At 41.3% G+C, this 16,874-nt stretch overlaps 2 protein-coding genes across 2 annotated transcripts; one reads left to right on the top strand and one right to left on the bottom strand.

Moving 5' to 3' along the window:
- Positions 1-241: 241 nt before the first annotated feature.
- On the bottom strand, positions 242-1,343 carry PKNH_1204400 (PRELI domain-containing protein, putative; the record flags this gene model as incomplete). Its single annotated transcript, XM_002260061.1, has 5 exons — positions 242-361; positions 476-552; positions 662-817; positions 946-1,090; positions 1,290-1,343. The coding sequence occupies 5 exons, from the start codon at positions 1,341-1,343 to the stop codon at positions 242-244; spliced, it is 552 nt and encodes a 183-aa protein (XP_002260097.1).
- Positions 1,344-3,134: 1,791 nt separating this feature from the next.
- Positions 3,135-16,348, top strand: PKNH_1204500 (conserved Plasmodium protein, unknown function; the record flags this gene model as incomplete). Its single annotated transcript, XM_002260062.1, has 3 exons — positions 3,135-15,365; positions 15,510-15,613; positions 15,808-16,348. The coding sequence occupies 3 exons, from the start codon at positions 3,135-3,137 to the stop codon at positions 16,346-16,348; spliced, it is 12,876 nt and encodes a 4,291-aa protein (XP_002260098.1).
- Between the last annotated feature and the right edge of the window lie 526 nt (positions 16,349-16,874).

Below are 16,874 nucleotides of genomic sequence, written 5' to 3' on the forward strand. Positions count from 1 at the left end.
TTAATACATATTGCTGCTTTTTCTAAGCAATTTATCCAATGAAAAAAAAAAAAAAAAAAAAGGTTATTTAATTTGCACAAATTTTAACCTGCACCGATTTTAACCCATCTAATAAACATTAGCTACAAAAACATAAAACAAATTCCTTTCCTTTTCCTTTCAACGGTGGACAGAAAAAAAAAAGAAAAAAGAAAAAAGGGACAGTCACAGGAAGGGAGGGGAGGGTCACTGCAAGATGGGACTACTTTTTTCCTTTCCCCTGTTCATCCACATCAACGTTGTCATTAATTACTCTCTTGATGGTCTCGTTCATTATGTTGATTCCTTGTTTGCTCTTTTCGCGTACCGTATTGATTATGGCCTAAAGGGTGGGCAAAAAAAAAAAAAAAAAAAAAAAAAAAAAAATGGAGCACATCCAACAACAAATGGGGAGGGGGAAGAGGAAGGCGCCACAAATGGGGTCGTTATGCTCTACCCGTTCCAGAAAACTCTTCATGTAACTGAATCCGTTAATGTCCAACGTGGTGGTTTGCTTGTAGTGGGTTTGATTATCTGCAGGGGCAATATGAAGGATAAGTGAATTTTGAGAAAGAGAAAAAATATGGGAAACTCCTTCACAGTCTCCTCTCCAAACAATTTTGTCGCAACCGGGCACACCTACCATCGTCGTCCTTCTGAAGGTACACACATTTTTCAGTCAAATTGACAAAGGGAGTAAGAGTGTAGTTAACTGTACTCATTGTTAATTTTTTCTCCCTCAGGTTAATATCTATGTCTTCGATTCCTACGCCTCGACCGTCTATGTTAAGAAGATTGCCTGTGTATATGTATATGCATGTGTGTGTGGAGGGGGGGGCATATGGGTTAGGAGATATCAATGTGCATACCGTTCGTTCCCCCGAACGTATTGATCCATTTGGGGTGAAGGATGATGGGGTAACTCACGGAAAAGCTTCGGAATGAAGTACTGCAGGTGGACGATCCTCCTCATCCTGAGCGTCTGCTCCTTCGTGTCGATGCATCTGTCAGTAACGTCAATGCTCTTTATGTGATTTTGCACGTTGTTCGGGTATTTTTGCAGGAAGGCAGACTGAGTATGTAGGAGAAGGAGGAAAATAGAAAAAGGAGGTATGTTGGGAAGGCAACCTTTTTACATAACGCCGGATGATAGTTACACCGTGGCGTCTCATCCTAGTGCACATTCTTTACACATCATTTTTTTTCTCCCGCAGTAAGCGCGGACAATCAAATTCTTAAAATGTACCACTCCCTTTCAAGCGTATTATTACCGTGACAGTTCCCCAGTCGTATTGATACATATGCTCCTGTTCAAAGAGTTTCATCTCGTTGCGCAGTGGAAGTGGCAGATGGGAAGAGAAGAGAGAATTAGCCGGTCAGGTGAGCGAACCCGTGAGGAGAATGCCTCCAAGGGATGCCACACAAATTTAAAAAAATAAAAAAGGGGAGGCCCCAGAGCAAGAGATTTACACGCAGGGAAAGTACAGTACATGCCAATGCCCTTTTCTTCCACTTAAAAAAGATACCACTTGGAACTGTCGCAATGAGAAGGGGGATAAAAGCTTGAAAAGGGGGCATACACTCACTTGTACCCTCATGGTGCATGCGCGTGTGCTCTCCTTTTACCCTTGCGCCGAAAATAAAGCATGGGAACGATGAAGGAACGAAACGTAGGAAAATATTCCACCCCGTGAAACAAACAACTTTGGCAAATTCCGAAGGGGGGGAAATATCACCCTTTTTTTTTGCTTTACAGCGATGTTGACTTGCTTCCTCTTTTTTTTTTTTTTTTTTTTTTCCTACGTTATTTTTTCTGCATTTATTTTCCTGCATTTTATTATTTGTGCGTGTTTTTTCCTTTTTTTTTTTTTTTTTTTTTTTGTGCATTTTTTTTTTTCTGTGTTTTTTTCCGCGGTGTCTGCCAACGGGCATTGTTAACCATCACATACACGTCCACGCGGACATACCGACTAGTGGGGCCCTTCCCTACGTCCATAAAATAAAACCGTAAGTGGGCTCATGAAAGGATCTTTTTGTTCTCTCCCACGGGCGGACCCCCGCAATCACGTTGGAGGAAGTTGCCGACTCGGTCACAGTGCCGACTCCCTCTACCTTTTCGCACACTTTCCATCCGCGGTTGTTCTTTCCCTCCCCCTCCTTTTTTATTTTATTTTTATTTTTTTTTTTTATTAACCTGCCTAAAAGGGGAGAAGTCCTTTTTTTTTTTTGTTTCTAGAGTATTGTTGTGATATGCTATGAGCAAGGCACACTCCGTGGGAGCTATTCACCTGCTTGGTAACCGCGTCGTCGTGGTATTCCCACTCCACCGGTGTAGTCTTCCTTCCTGCGACCCTCATGTGTTTACGTTTACCCCCCCCCCTGACATGGTCAGTGGTGCTTCACATTTTTTTTTTTTTTTTTTTTTTTTTCCTTTACGCAATACATACAGTCCTTTGGGGGAAAAAAAATTTCCTGGGCCGTTCCCACATGGTTAAAATAGCTGAGCTCTGTCCATATGCCTTTTTTTTGTTTTTTTTTTTTTTTCAAGCAACTCAAAATTTGTAGTAACGACATTTTGTTCGCTCCGAGTCTTCCGTACCCTTTCGCCACACGATTGATGCAGCGTCTGCGTCTGGGACATCACAGCACACGACACTGGGGTAACCACACTGCGTCCAACTCCATACTGAGTTTTTTTTTTTTTCCTTCGCACACTGATTGCATATTGCTGGCATAGGCCAGAGCAAGTGTAACTCACTCGCGAGCGATCGTGGCGAAAAAAAAAAAAAAAAAAAAAAAAAAAAAAAGGCGGAAAAGAGGGAAAAAAATATGAACAATTCATAAAAAAAAAGAAAAAAAATATGAACAGTTCATAAAAAAAAAAAAAAAAAAGGAATAAAAACCAAAACGTAGATGAGGTGCAAAAAGAAACTGCAATGAAGCACCAAAGGAGTTGAACAAAATTGGAAAAAGGACAAAACTGACTCAAGGCGAAGTTGCGATTTGGAGACCCCCCCCCCCCCAAAAAAAAAAAAGGACCCACAGTCGATCGAACATATAGAGGTCTCCTAAAACAAACGCATTTAAGAAACACTTTGAGTCATGCTTTCATAAAGATGAGCGCTTGGATGCTCAACCTACTGACAAACACAAAGTTCCACATCGACAGAGTCAAAGTAACTTTCCTCTTTCTTTCCAACCTGCTCCTTATTAACATTCCATTGAAAAATATCCATGTGAAAAATATTTCCTTCAGATTCGATTTCATAAAAAGAATAATTACATTTTTCTTTAAAAAAAAAAAACAAAAAAACAAAGCAACATCATGGAGGAAGAAGGAGATCCACGTCAAGTCCCTAAGTTGTACACTCGACTGGAATGAGTATGAAGAATACAACTTGGACCACAACATCTATGCGAGGTTATTACAACAATCTCCTGAAGAGAATATTGTTCATTCCATTTGGATTAAATTGCTACGCATTTTTTTGGATGCCATTTTTAAGCACTACTTTTTACGGGTAGGCAAGCTCTGTGTGAAGATTCGCTTCCGCCATGCACACACACATGGAGAGGTGTGTGTGGGGGGTGGTAATTGCCAGACGAAGGGGAGGACCACCTACCACTTGACTCTTTGCGATGTTTGCCTTTTTCTGAATCACTATGGAGGCACTAGGAATGAGAATGTTGGGAGAAACCAACACGAACAAATCATTCCGGGCAAATGGAAGGATGAACTGTCCGCTCCCCTCACGAGCCATCTTCGGTGCAGAAAAATTTACGTGCGAAAAGAAAATGAACGACCCAATATAATCCTGGTAAAAAATGTTTTTTTTTTTCTTAACGAGAAGAGGATGTTTGTGTCCCTCTTCTACTTGAACGGTCAAGTGTGCGAATTGAAGGAGATTTTGTACAGATGGACGAGAAGGTACCCAGGGGATCACTTTGTAAAGGACTTGATAAAGCTTCTCCAAAGGAATAGTATACATCCCTCTATGTGGAACTTGTTCCAGAAAAAGAAATCTAACAGTTCTTTTCCAATTTCGCCAAATTTAGGGGTCTCTATTGGCGCAGAACTTTTTTCAAATTTTTTTTTTCTCCTGGACACTCTCCTTGTTAAGCTTCATTTGGGGATCGATGCTGTTGTGTGCTCCAGGGGGCGAAAGTTGTTGTTTGAGACCCCCCCCGGGAATGCCAACTCACCCGGAGGTACAGACCCATGGGAAATGTTTTCCTTGTCGATAAAATCCCTCCTAACGTGGACAGACAAAAATGTAATTTGCATTAATGTGAAAAAGGATGACAAGCTCCTTTGTGACATTCCTCTGGACCATCATCTTATGGATCATCTGGATGGTCATTTGGATGGTCATTTGGATGGTCATTTGGATGGTCGTCTGGACAAATACAACGGAGACGATGTCGAAGCGGTGCGTTGTAAAACCTTCCCTTTGAGTAAATGTAGACATAGAGAAAACTTCTTCATTCGGGAGGGGTCGAACAGGTACCGAGTCAGTCTAAACAACTCATGTGTAATAATTCACCCTGAGGAATTACTAACCCTACAGAGGAGGTTAATCTATCTCTTTGGGTTAGAATTAGGGTTACTGGTGGTAGGAAGTTCTGAGGAGAAGTTCACCGGAGAAATTGCCTCCACATCAGAGGATGCACCCCATCAGTGCAACTTCCCATCGGAAGAAATCATCATGTCACTTTTAAACATCACCATTTTTGTAAATCCACATTTGAATAAATCTCTCCTGTTGAGAGGTTTTCCATTTGAAAGATCTCGGGAAGAGGAGTTACCCTACGGAATGTCTACTCAGCAGAGAAAGGAAGGCCTACTCAAACTGGAGTTGCACGAAGTGATAAATTATGCAGGTACAGACAATCGGTCTGAGAGTAACGCGGGTGGAACATCAAACGCAGATCAGCAGAAGCATACACATGTAGCAAGGACACGTAAAGGAAGTCGAATTTTTCACCTGAACAAGGTCATACTAAAGTGGGTATATTATCAAGAAGGAATGCTTTACGAGTATTCCATAAGTGATCCCATGGATATCACCTTGAAGAGAGAGGAAAGATACAACAAGGGAAAACTCTCTTTAGTAACCATAGGCTATGTAGGAATGTCAACGTGGTATCTACTACCAGAACATATTATCTTTGTGCACGACTTGTACATGATATATTGTCTATACGGAAGGAAGAACCACTTGCCCCAGAGGAGCACATTAATGAAGAGAAACAAGAGAAGATGTGATGACACAAGCAGTAGCGTTATCCAATCGAGGAGATACATTATTCTGTTCCTTAAGAAATTCAAAATATATTGGTTCTGCATTTCACGCGATTTTGATATATATTGGAAAGTGTGCAGATACATGGTCCATGGAGATGTGAGACCACCAAGTGAGGTAACCAAGGAGACTCATCCTCTAGCAACCATCTGTACGACATGCAATCTTGTGTACCTTCTAAATTTTTCATCGAAGGGAGAATTGTCATGCATGAAGAGTAGGACCAATACTAGCCAATTCTACCTGAGCAACGTGGGCATACAGGTGAATGAACTTCGCAACCGATTGAATCAGGTGTGCGTCTTTAAGAGAGACAAGGTGAACAACCACAAAGTACGAATTCAAAGGGGGAGGAGTGAACAGGCGCGCCAACCTAATAACTGCTACGACATCGTTATCCAGATTAGAGGTAAAAATGTCCACGTGGATATGCGTAATATCGCACGAGTGACTTTCTGCAGTTATGTTATGTACGAAGTGTACGCATCTATAATTAGGATGATCAACGGGGTGGACTGGGGGGGAGGCCTAAGGAGCCAACCAGGGGGAGAGTCATCGACAGGGTTATCACCAACAGGGTTACCACCGACAGGGTTATCACCAACAGGGTTACCACCGACAGGGTTATCACCGACAGGGTTACCACCGACAGGGTTACGACCGACATGGTTACCACCGACAGGGTTACCACTGGTAGGTTCACGTAGTCATATAGGAGCAGAGCCAGGGGAAAAAACAAACAACTCGTTCCACATCAGGATGAAGAAACGTCGTGGCAAGCGAAGTGTATATCATTTCCTGCCAAGGAAAAGAAACACCACTCGGATGAGTGAATGTTGCCACGGAGAAGACTCTCCCAAGCAGTTCGACTCCAAAGAGGCGGAAGAGAAAGCTATGTCTGAGGGAGAGTCACCTAAGCAGACAATCCACTTTCATCAAAAAGGCATTAAGAAAGTAATCCAGCCAATGAGTAATAAGCGCAATCTGGTAAAGTACCAAGTGCAAGTAGACATTAGAAGCCAAGTAGCATTCGTGTCTGCCGACCAGGTGCACTCCTTGTATGAGTTACAAAAAATTACAAATGAAGAATTCAAGAGAAGTGAATACACCTTATGCTTGACTGGACGGTTGTCTCTCCTCTACTTTGATCCCATCCAAAGGGAGAATATAGAGCGCTGCAAATTCATGAAGTTGCATTTGGATGCCCACCAAGTGAAGATCAGGAAGAGGACACATTCAAACAAAACTTTTAAGTTTTTCCATTTTGAGAAGCATCCCTCCCTTCAGGGGAATCCCCCCGTACCTCACGTCTTTTCCCAATCCTTCTATAAGCTTTTTCGCGCTGGAAAAAGGAGTCATCCTTTGGGAGATCGCTATTTCACCGTCTTGGCCACCGTGAGAAACGTCGACGAGGTGATGAACAAAGATATGATAAACTCGGAGAACAAAGTGGTGAAAGAAATGATGAATGACAGGGTGAATCGCCTCCCTCGAGGGGCCAGAAAGTACAACTCCGAAACGATAATCCGAGGAAGGGGTCTGCGGATGATTTACAAGACAAACGATTTCTTCTTCTTCCTGAACAGGTACCTTCTGACTGATGCATGCTACCTCTTCTCGGCAAAACGCGCTGCGGAGGAAGGGTCGGTCGGCTCTGCGGAAGGGTGTCGGCACGGTGACAGTGACTACTTGTACTTCCGCGAAGAAGAGGTGGCAGACCCGTTCACCCTCAGAAATAATCTTGCAAGGGAGATAAAATTTCAAAAGAAGGTTCCCAAAAAAGAAAAGATGCAAACATGCAACAATGGGAAGGAATACTACTCCACGTACAAAATCAAACGAAGCGAATTGAAGTCTCTTCCAATCAGCCTGAACAAGTACCAACTAGTACTAAACAAAGTTATTCTCTTCGTTCCATCCATGGTGAACAACAGGAATTTCATAATTGCGCAAAATGACCTAGTCGTAAGAAACCACATTGAGATGATGAAGAAAAAGAAAAAAATTGAAATTTTCGACAAAGCACATGTCTACTTTTTAAATATGCATGTACATTCTATGGATGGATCCCTTATCGGAAGAAATGTTAATGTGATGATAATGCACAACAGAAGCATATTGTCCAGACTAATCAAGCCATTCACTCTTTCAGTTTATGTCTCCGGCGTCGTGTGCATCTCCCCCAAGAGCTACAAACTATTGCAGGACATCATTCTCGAAAATATCTTAGGAAATAATTTTGAAAATATGCAGGGTAAGCATTACAAGGAAAAAGCTTCTTTCAATGGAAAAGAATTACGAGGAGAAATACCCAGTATGAAGGAGCTAAGTACCAGTCGAAGACGACGGATCAAAGATCTAGATGTCCGTCTGCACTTTTTGAACATACAGATCGAACTTCAAAATGACTACATGATCAGCAGAATGAATTGTATCTTTGGAAAATTCGTTTTTGCAAGAACGGTGAGATACGTAGGGGAGGAAAATATGGTAACATACGTTAAGGGAATTGTACCCCTTGTGATGAACACGTTCTATCAATATCCTTACGACATTCTGATGTACCATAGGAAGTTGAACCCGAGGAAATATGCCAAATGGCTAGCTCGCATGAACCAGTCAGATGTAGAACAAGACTATGAATCATTCAATTCTGTCCTCAAGACAAAGTTAAGAAAATATGCACGCGTGAAAAAGAAAGAAAGGAGAACTTTCCACCTTCTGTACAAGCGGGTTAGACGAGACCAATTGGGGTGTAACGTAACCAACCACATAAATGTCAAAATTTACAGAATCTACCTGAACACGGACCTATTACAACTCTTGAATTTATACACCTTCTACTTTGTGGATGATAGGAATGTGCATCTGAGTAGGGTGGAAAAGGTGTTCCGTCGCGAGAGGCGCACCAAGCTATGCGCCAGTGCTCTTTCCTCAGATGACCAATTCACCGAGGAGGGCCATTCCACTCAAACGTGGACACTGCACCAAAGGAGTATGGAAACCCTCAAAATGGAAAGTATAAAAAACTCCCCTCCAGAGAAACCACTCCACAAACGCATCGTCAAAGCATACCAAAGGATGGTAAAAAAATTAACCTCCTCCGACTTTAGTAATTATAACAGCCTCATCAGAAGCAACAACGTGTACACGGTGCGCATTCAAATGAGACATTCCCACTTCACCTTCAACTTTCTTTTTTATCAAAATGTACTAGGTGTGAGGAGATTGCCACTGGGTGTGAGGAGATTACCACTGGGTGTGAGGAGATTACCACTGGGTGTGAGGAGATTGCCACTGGGCGAAAGGAACCAAGGGAGAATAGCAAAGGAGACAACAAATGGATCGAAGCAACCAACAGATGGACAGTCGAACCCGTTTAGCTTGACCTACCGCGGAAGCATAGACTTTCACTTATCATTCAATCTGTGCAAAAGTATCTTTCAGAAATTTTCAAAAAATAAAAAGTACATATTTTTTAACAATTACCTAGTGGACAATTTCTTGCAAAATCGCCTGAACAAGTCAGGTGAATTGGCAAATTTTGTCTTACGCACAGTTGACCACATCGGGAAGGAAATGGAGGAACGCATATACTTCAACTGTAATATAGAAAGGAAGAACTATTTATATTTGACAAATCGAGGGGAATCTTACTGTATAAGTAGGAACATCAATCTGTGCGTGAGTGCCAGGAATGAAAAGATTATTTATTTTAATAACGGGGAGAAGAGTGTTAAAATGGAGGGATTACATTACAGGGAGGTGTTTCTCGATAAGTTATTCGGGAGTTCGCCCTTTGGAGAGGAAGAAGAAAAGTCGACACAGGAGAAAAAAATAATGTGTGATGTGCAGTTGATAGATCAGAATGGAGTAGACATAAGGAAATGCAATTCGAAAAGTGGTACTTGTACGATGTCGGAACGGAAAGAAGATTCGTTTTGGTGGGAAGAGCATGTAGGGGTGGAGCCAAAGACTGAACCCCAACATATGAACAACTTCATCTCTCCTCCTCCACCCAAAAGTAGTATTGACTTTGGAGAAAACTCCATTCACATGGATACCCCCTGCGCGAATCCAAAGTACATCGACGTGCAGGTAAAACAAGCCAACGTCGTAATCAAGTTAGCAGATCTCTTTTACCTGGGTAGTAAGTTACACGAACTCTTGTATATAATGAACAGACACGAGGAGGTGAATTTGTGCCTCTTCAGATTAAGTGAGGCATCTTCCAAAAGAGAGGGCAGATATAAATGCAAAATAAAAAGAATGAAGCTAATAAACTATTCTACTTTTATCGTGAGGGTTCTTTTGTCCAGTTTGGATCTCCATCTATTCGAAAATATCTACTACACAAAATTGAAGAAATACCGAAAGAACAAAATTTCGCATGTACATGTTCAGGCAAATTACGAATATCTTACCTGCCACAGGAAGAATGAGATTCTTTGTAAGAGACACCAATCGGATCTGTCTCTGCAGATAAACTTTGCAAAGAACAACATATATGAGGAGTTCACTCGGGGGATGCGATTGAAAGTTATTTTCTTGAGAACACGAAAGAAAGGAAACTTTATCATAATTTTGGAGGACCAAGGGGTGAATATTTTTCTAACGAAGAATGCATTTAGGAGTATCCTCCGTCTGTATGAGGAGGCCAACGATTGGAGGAATTATCGTGCCAGAGAAGTAACACACGAGAGTTGGAATACTGGTGAAGGAGCAGGCGGTAGGACTGACGGTAAAAGTGTTAGTAGGTACTCCGCAAACCGCAGGTGCGAGGTGTACAATGATCCGTTCATCAACCAGAACAACGATCCGAACGAGGCGAGTCGTGTGCAGTCCAAGCGAATCCAAAGGAGCAGGCGAAATTATGAAGAAGGAGGAGGAACACACAATTGTGCAGAGGGTGAAGACAAGGCATGTGCCTCCACTTTCGTGAGGAGAAGAACTCCGAAACTGCGGTCCCTCCTGCAAAGCAAGCACTTCAATTTCCCCCACGATGATTACGCAGTGTTGAATAAAACGTACGAACGAGTGGTGACATACCGAAGTGGAGAAATAAGCTACAGCCCGTTTGATAGAAGCAACCCAGTTGACATGTTATACGTGCGACGAATGGAGAATTTTCTATTCCCATCACTAACGTCGAAGTGTAGTACAAATGGGGAATTGGTCCTGTCATGTAAGCACTCCTTCTACATCATCTCTTCAACTGTATGCATCTACAATGATACAAACCACGACATGGTGCTCCTCATTAACAACCAGAAAATTCTTTTATTTTCAAAGAGATACACTTACTTGAGTAGATATAGATGTAACATAAAGCGGGATCATTTCATATTGGTTCTTTTTTACAAAAAACGTTTGTTCATTTCGAGCAAGTTATCTCTTCAAAACTTTAAGAATGTCAATATAGCTGGAAAGGAAAAACTCCACCAGTTTGTGGCTAGTAGAAAATATTTCGGTTGTCGATTAAATAAGGATCATCGTAGGAACAACCTACTGTGCGTGACATCTGTCATGGTCGTTCCACTTTGCAGAGTTCGCGAGAGTGGTCATTTCTTTTGCGCAGATGAGAGTAGAAATTGCACTCATGAAAACGATGATTCAAGCGTGCCTAGTAAGGAACTCACCAACAAGTACAGCATGTACAACCGAATGAAAAGAAAATTTGTGAAGAAGATTTTAAACGATGAATGGCTCTCCGAAAACTGGAGAAACAGAGACGAATGCATCTTTACCAACGTAACCTTGATCCAAAATGAGAAGACAGACGACGGGTCCCTCTACATTAATATTTCACAAATGGTAAAGATAAGAAACACCCTACCTATTAGGGTTCACTACAGGAGTGGTAACACCTTATGCAGTGTAGAAGCTTTTTCATCGAAGGAAATTTTCTCCACCGATTTGGACCTAAATGTCAGTTGTAACGCCTTTAGTGGCAGCAAGCTCAAAATAACCTACGACAGGAGGTTAGGCTTTTCCCCCATGGGGAATCCATCTGCATCTGTAGCTATCAAGCAGAACACACACAACCTTGAACGCAGGGAGGAACAGACAAAGGGAGAATACCCTCCGAAGGAGAGCTTCGTACATGTGGAAGAATTAAAGTCGAGGAAGCAACACCACGAGGATGTCACTCAGTACCATGTCAATGTCATCAAATGGAAAAACGAAATTATCATCACATGTCATACATTGATTTGTCTCTACTCCGATGTGTTGAAAAATGTGGAGGTGAACAGGAAGAGGATTTACTTCTCACGCTCTTCCGGTGCAGCTATAATTCCATCTAAGTACGATGAATGTATGATGTCTTCCCCCTCTACTTTTCCACTGAAAAATTTCAACTTATACGTTGGCATGTACAACGAACCGGTGAACTCCATCCAGTTTGGAAACTACAAAATGAGTAACGTAGCTATTAACACCTTTAAAGAGGTAAACATATCTACCACACACAGAGGAAGAGAATGCACTTCCTACTACTCATTAGAGTACACAAAAAAATGCTTACATGGTAATCATAGTCGATATAACAAAGTCAGCTCCCTCCTGATTATCTACCCTCGGTTTGTCATGCTAAACCAAACCAATTTCAATGTCGTAATGTTCTCTTCGTGCAATAGTGATTCCCTGTTGTACACCTTTGAGCGTAAATCTAGAACAGTTATCAACCTTCTGGAAAATGATAAACGAAGCTTCTTCTTCCAAATTGGTAAAGCAAACATAAGTAACGATTATGTTTTTATGAGTGGAGGCATAGATATCACGAAAGAAGGATCCTACATTCTGTGCATCACCAACAGGAAATCTTCATCCAGAAATATTAAAGTACCTAAAAATTGTGATAAAAATCACCTGCACAAGTCAGACAAAAGTGAAAAAATAAAAACACAATTTGTACACCTCAAAATAAAGGTAATAGAAGGGAGTAAGTTAAAAGAAGGAAGTGGCATGCACTGGGGATCCAACTCTCTATTCATAATTATTTCGACACATAGAACAAAGAAAAAAAAACTGAAAAAATATCTTACAAGAATTAACTCCCCCAATGTCTTAATGCACTCCATGGAAAGCAATAAAAAGGAAAACACTCTAATGAACATCTACCAGTTTATTAAAGAAGAAGAACAAGTAAAAAAACTTTACGTATACAATGACATGGACATAGATCTCATGTTTGATATTTTTCATTTTAGTGAGTTTGTACATATGATTAAGAAAGTGTCAGAAGAGGAAAACAATGCATGTACTGCACACCAAAGTGGAGACCAGCCAACCTATGAACAGAAAGGAGCAGTAGATCGTTCTACCTCCCGAGGGAGACACAACTGGGCAAAGGAAAGCTTCTTCAGAAATATCTTCCTCGTCGAAAGTAGTGAGAACTCCAGTGCAGATGAACTAATTCAAAAAGAACACAACGCCAATTATGATACGGCTAAGCTAACAAAGCAAAACGTAACTTATATTTCCAACCATGTCAACCAACTGAAGAAGTATGTTCAAATGAATTTTAGACAACTCCGACGGATAGGGGGAAAGAGCATACGTTTCTTTCCATTGCGGAAAAACAAGAATTTTAAGAACTCCTTCCTTGTGATTTATCCATGGCGGCATGCCAAGATGTACCAAATTGTGAGATGTTCTCTCAAGAGGAAGAAGCACATACTAACCTTCACACGAAGCCATCGAAATGGCAACCTCCCTGATCCTCCCCCCCTGGTGATCATCCTCGAAATGTTCACTCTTGGAAAAAAGAGAAAGAATAAAATTTTTGTGAAAATCTCCCAGCATATAGATAATATTGTGCATATCCGTGGGAAGGTAAATATCAATACTTTTTTCAACCCAGGGATAGGTACCCCCCCGAAGGAATTAACGCGTGGTAGGGATACCACCTCTGTTGAAAAGTTAGTGCGTATTCATCAGTACCCTGGGGAAGTAACTGAAAGGGGATTCGATCCATATGAATTCCTCGCTAGTGAATATATACATCTGTTCAAAAGGTATGCAAATGTTGTGGGTAAATTGGTGAAGAGGAATCGAAGGTTGATAGGTCACCTCCCGTCTGTTAAAGCAACACAACACATGAGAATACACAACGGGGGAGAATACCCCAAAGGATTACATAAAAAAGTGCAACCACGAAAATACCCTTCGTACTGTCACTTCAAGAATAAGAATGTCACCCTCCTTGAGAGCAGGAACAAGTACAAATTTATTTTCACAAAGAGGGAGAAAGGAACACCGAAGGATGGTCTACACTTGTACGTGAGCATTCCAAAGAGCATCCGAATAAATATTTTTTCGACTGTATTGGTGGAGGGAGGATCGAAGGGGCAAGGAGTTTTGGGATCCACACTGAATGATGGACGACTACACACCGTGGCTCATTCCTCTGAGAAGCATTTCTTTAAAAAAAAAAAAAACTCTCATTTGTGCACCATCATGTTGAGAAACACAAACATGTTGATAGGTCTACACAACAACAAGCCAAACGTAATTCTCTTTTCCCTTGAAGATGCCACCATAATGGAGTTCGCATCCCCCGACATTAAAAAGATATTTTCCAAATATGGCGTGAAGGGAGATCTACAGAGTGGAGAAGGAGACATAACCATGAAGACTAGTGAAGTGGTCCATACAGACAACCTACATGATAACAACCGTTTGGCATACCTACACATAGAGTACGAAATATACCCCAGAAAGTGGGATATTAAAAAATTTCAGTTGGCCCTTTCACCTGTACATGTGCAGGTAAATTTAAATATGGTGGAAAACTTTGCCTACTGTTATGAAAAATTCTTGAGGGGAGATATACGTAGAAGTAGGAAGATCCAGAAGGATATCTTTCAATTTTATTTCTCCGTTGCCTGTGCGGAAGATTCTAGAGAGGAGAGTATCTCACCCTTCGCTTCACTCCCCGATGTGAGTCTTCCTCGTAACAGAAATAGTTATGACGACCTGGAAGTGATAAAGAATGACAGATGCATCTACCGTAATGTTATGGAGAGACAAAAGAAAAAACTAAAAATACGAAACTTTCAAGTGTCTAGTTTGAGAATCCACTTGTCCTTTCACAAAGAAAATGCATGCAGTATATATGAATATAAAAATAGAGGGCCATGTAAATTAGCAGTTCGGTTGACTTACCTCAACGACCTTGATAACGCCGAAATTACGATGAGTTCTCTCTGCATACGTAGCGTCAACGAGAAGGACGGGAAAATATTTTTCAATTACCTATTCGACTTTTATATGAAGGAGCTTTACAAGGATCTCTTTTTTTATCTTACTCGGATGAATTTGGTAAACAAGTACATAAGCAACTACTATAGTTTTTTTCATGTGCTCATGGACAATTCCATTTTTAACGTTGACCCTTCTGCCGATTCGGACCGGGTCAGCAAGGTGACTAACCCTAACAGTGTGAAGGGCATACCCCCAAATGGAGAAAACATGCACGCAGAACACAAACGTACTAGAAACAACAACACAGGCAGAAGGCACAACAGTTTGACGAGCACATGTTTAAGAGGAAGGGGAGAAGAAGATTCAAATTTCCTAGTGGAACAGCACAGGAAGATTGTAAGCGACTCCAACTTTTATATTAGAAAAAAGAAGAAGGAAGTTTTAAAAAAAATAAACAGAGACCTCTTTTTCGGAAGGAATGATAGAGGGATGTCTCTCCCTGAGGAAACTGGAGAGAGCAACTTCATTGCGCTGGAGAGTTCCTATGGACAAAGGGAAGAAAAGGAAAATGCCCAGGTGGAGAATCCCACCAACAGTCTCAATCTACTTAATAACACGCTCAAGACACTTGGGAAGGATCTCATGTCTAGCATTAACTACTACCTGTACGATGCTCCTACCGTGGGGGAGGTCACCCTCAGCACGCTCGGAACCGAGAGGAGAAAAACCCACCAGAAAGACAAAACAACCTTCTTTAAGACTGAAAAAATGTACATAATGAAGCATTTTTTGAAAAACCGATCCGATTCGCCAGGAGGTGGTGAAGCTGCCACTCAGGTAATGAGGAAACCTCATACTGGACCGGTCAACCAAAAGATTCTGTCTGGTAGCCTCCTATCCAATCCATTACCCCAATGACCACATAAACCGTACATTTGTACAACGTGCACTTATTTACTCTCCTTCCGTTTCACAACACAGACGAAGGAGGAGTTCCTCGCCTACCTGTCCCTATACCGAAGGAACAAGATCGTGCATGACGAATATGTTCCCCGATTGTGCAGCTCAATGGATCGCAGTCTGTTGTAAGTGCACCCACGTGAAAACGATCATCTGTTTAAACAGTACATCGAACAAATTGAATAAAATGAACAAATCAAACCAATCGTAATAAGAAGCGAACCAAACCAATCGTAATAAGAAACACACCAAACCAATCGTAATAAGAAGCACACCTACATGTTTTTCCTTTTTCTCTTTCCCTCCCCCTCCTTGACAGACGCAATATAGTCGTGTTGGATTATCTGCACGATAAGAAGGAGCGCAACTTGCTCCTATTCTGTGACGAATACATAGTAATGTTCCACCGAAACAAGAGGACCATCGTGTTGAAGCAAAACATTATGAAGGTCGACATCACCTGTGTCCACTTCAACATTACATTCGAGCGAGACAAAAGCTTAATTATGAATTTGAGAAATACCATCAATAAGAACAAAGACAACTTCCTGGGGTTTTACTTCGACGTTCTCTTTAAGAGAAAAAGAAAAAAGAGACTCATACAAAAAATAAAAAAAAAAATGAATAGGATTGTATATTTCCTTTACTACTTGTTTTACTTCATCCACAATTACCATCGGAAGGTAAAGGTTTTGAAGGGCAGGGGAGATCTCCCAACGAAAAAGAACGTGAATTCCTTTGTTACAATTTTCGAGGAGCATCAGAAGGTTTTCTTTTCCTTTTCCTCCCCGGCACATTTGTCGCGCTTTTATCTGAACATGCGCGCTCTTCTCTTCAGCATGTGTCAGTCGGAGCGGTAGAGAGCAGTGTGAACGCTGTTACCGATGATAAGTGCCTTCATTCCCGCTCTCATTCTACACAAACACTCTGCTTTACTGCGCCCATGTTCCGCCACACACAGGCAGGGGGGGAGGCACATTCATTTCAGCGACTTCCAATCCTCCAGTCATGGAACCACAAGTTTAATTTGCGCCTACCTCCCTGCGTTGCGCATGTTGTATTGTATTGTATTGTATTGTGTTGTATTGTGTTGTATTGTGTTGTATTGTATTTTATTGTGTTGTATTTTTTTTTTTTTTTTTTTTTTTTTCCTCCCCTATGCATAACACAATTTTGCAAAAATTGCCCCGCGTGCACATTCCCAAGGGGTAGAAAAAATCATCAACTTATTTGTAACGACATTACCACTACCGCATTCGGACCCCTAAGTGTGAAAGAAACTGAAATGGAGAACGGAATCTCCACGCGGGTAGGAACAGGGGGCAGTCCATCAATCGGATACGCCTAAGGGCGGGAAAATTAAAAAAAAAAAAAAAAAAAAAAAAA

Source organism: Plasmodium knowlesi (assembly GCF_000006355.2).
Source record: "Plasmodium knowlesi strain H genome assembly, chromosome: 12".
NCBI classification, from domain to species: domain Eukaryota; phylum Apicomplexa; class Aconoidasida; order Haemosporida; family Plasmodiidae; genus Plasmodium; species Plasmodium knowlesi.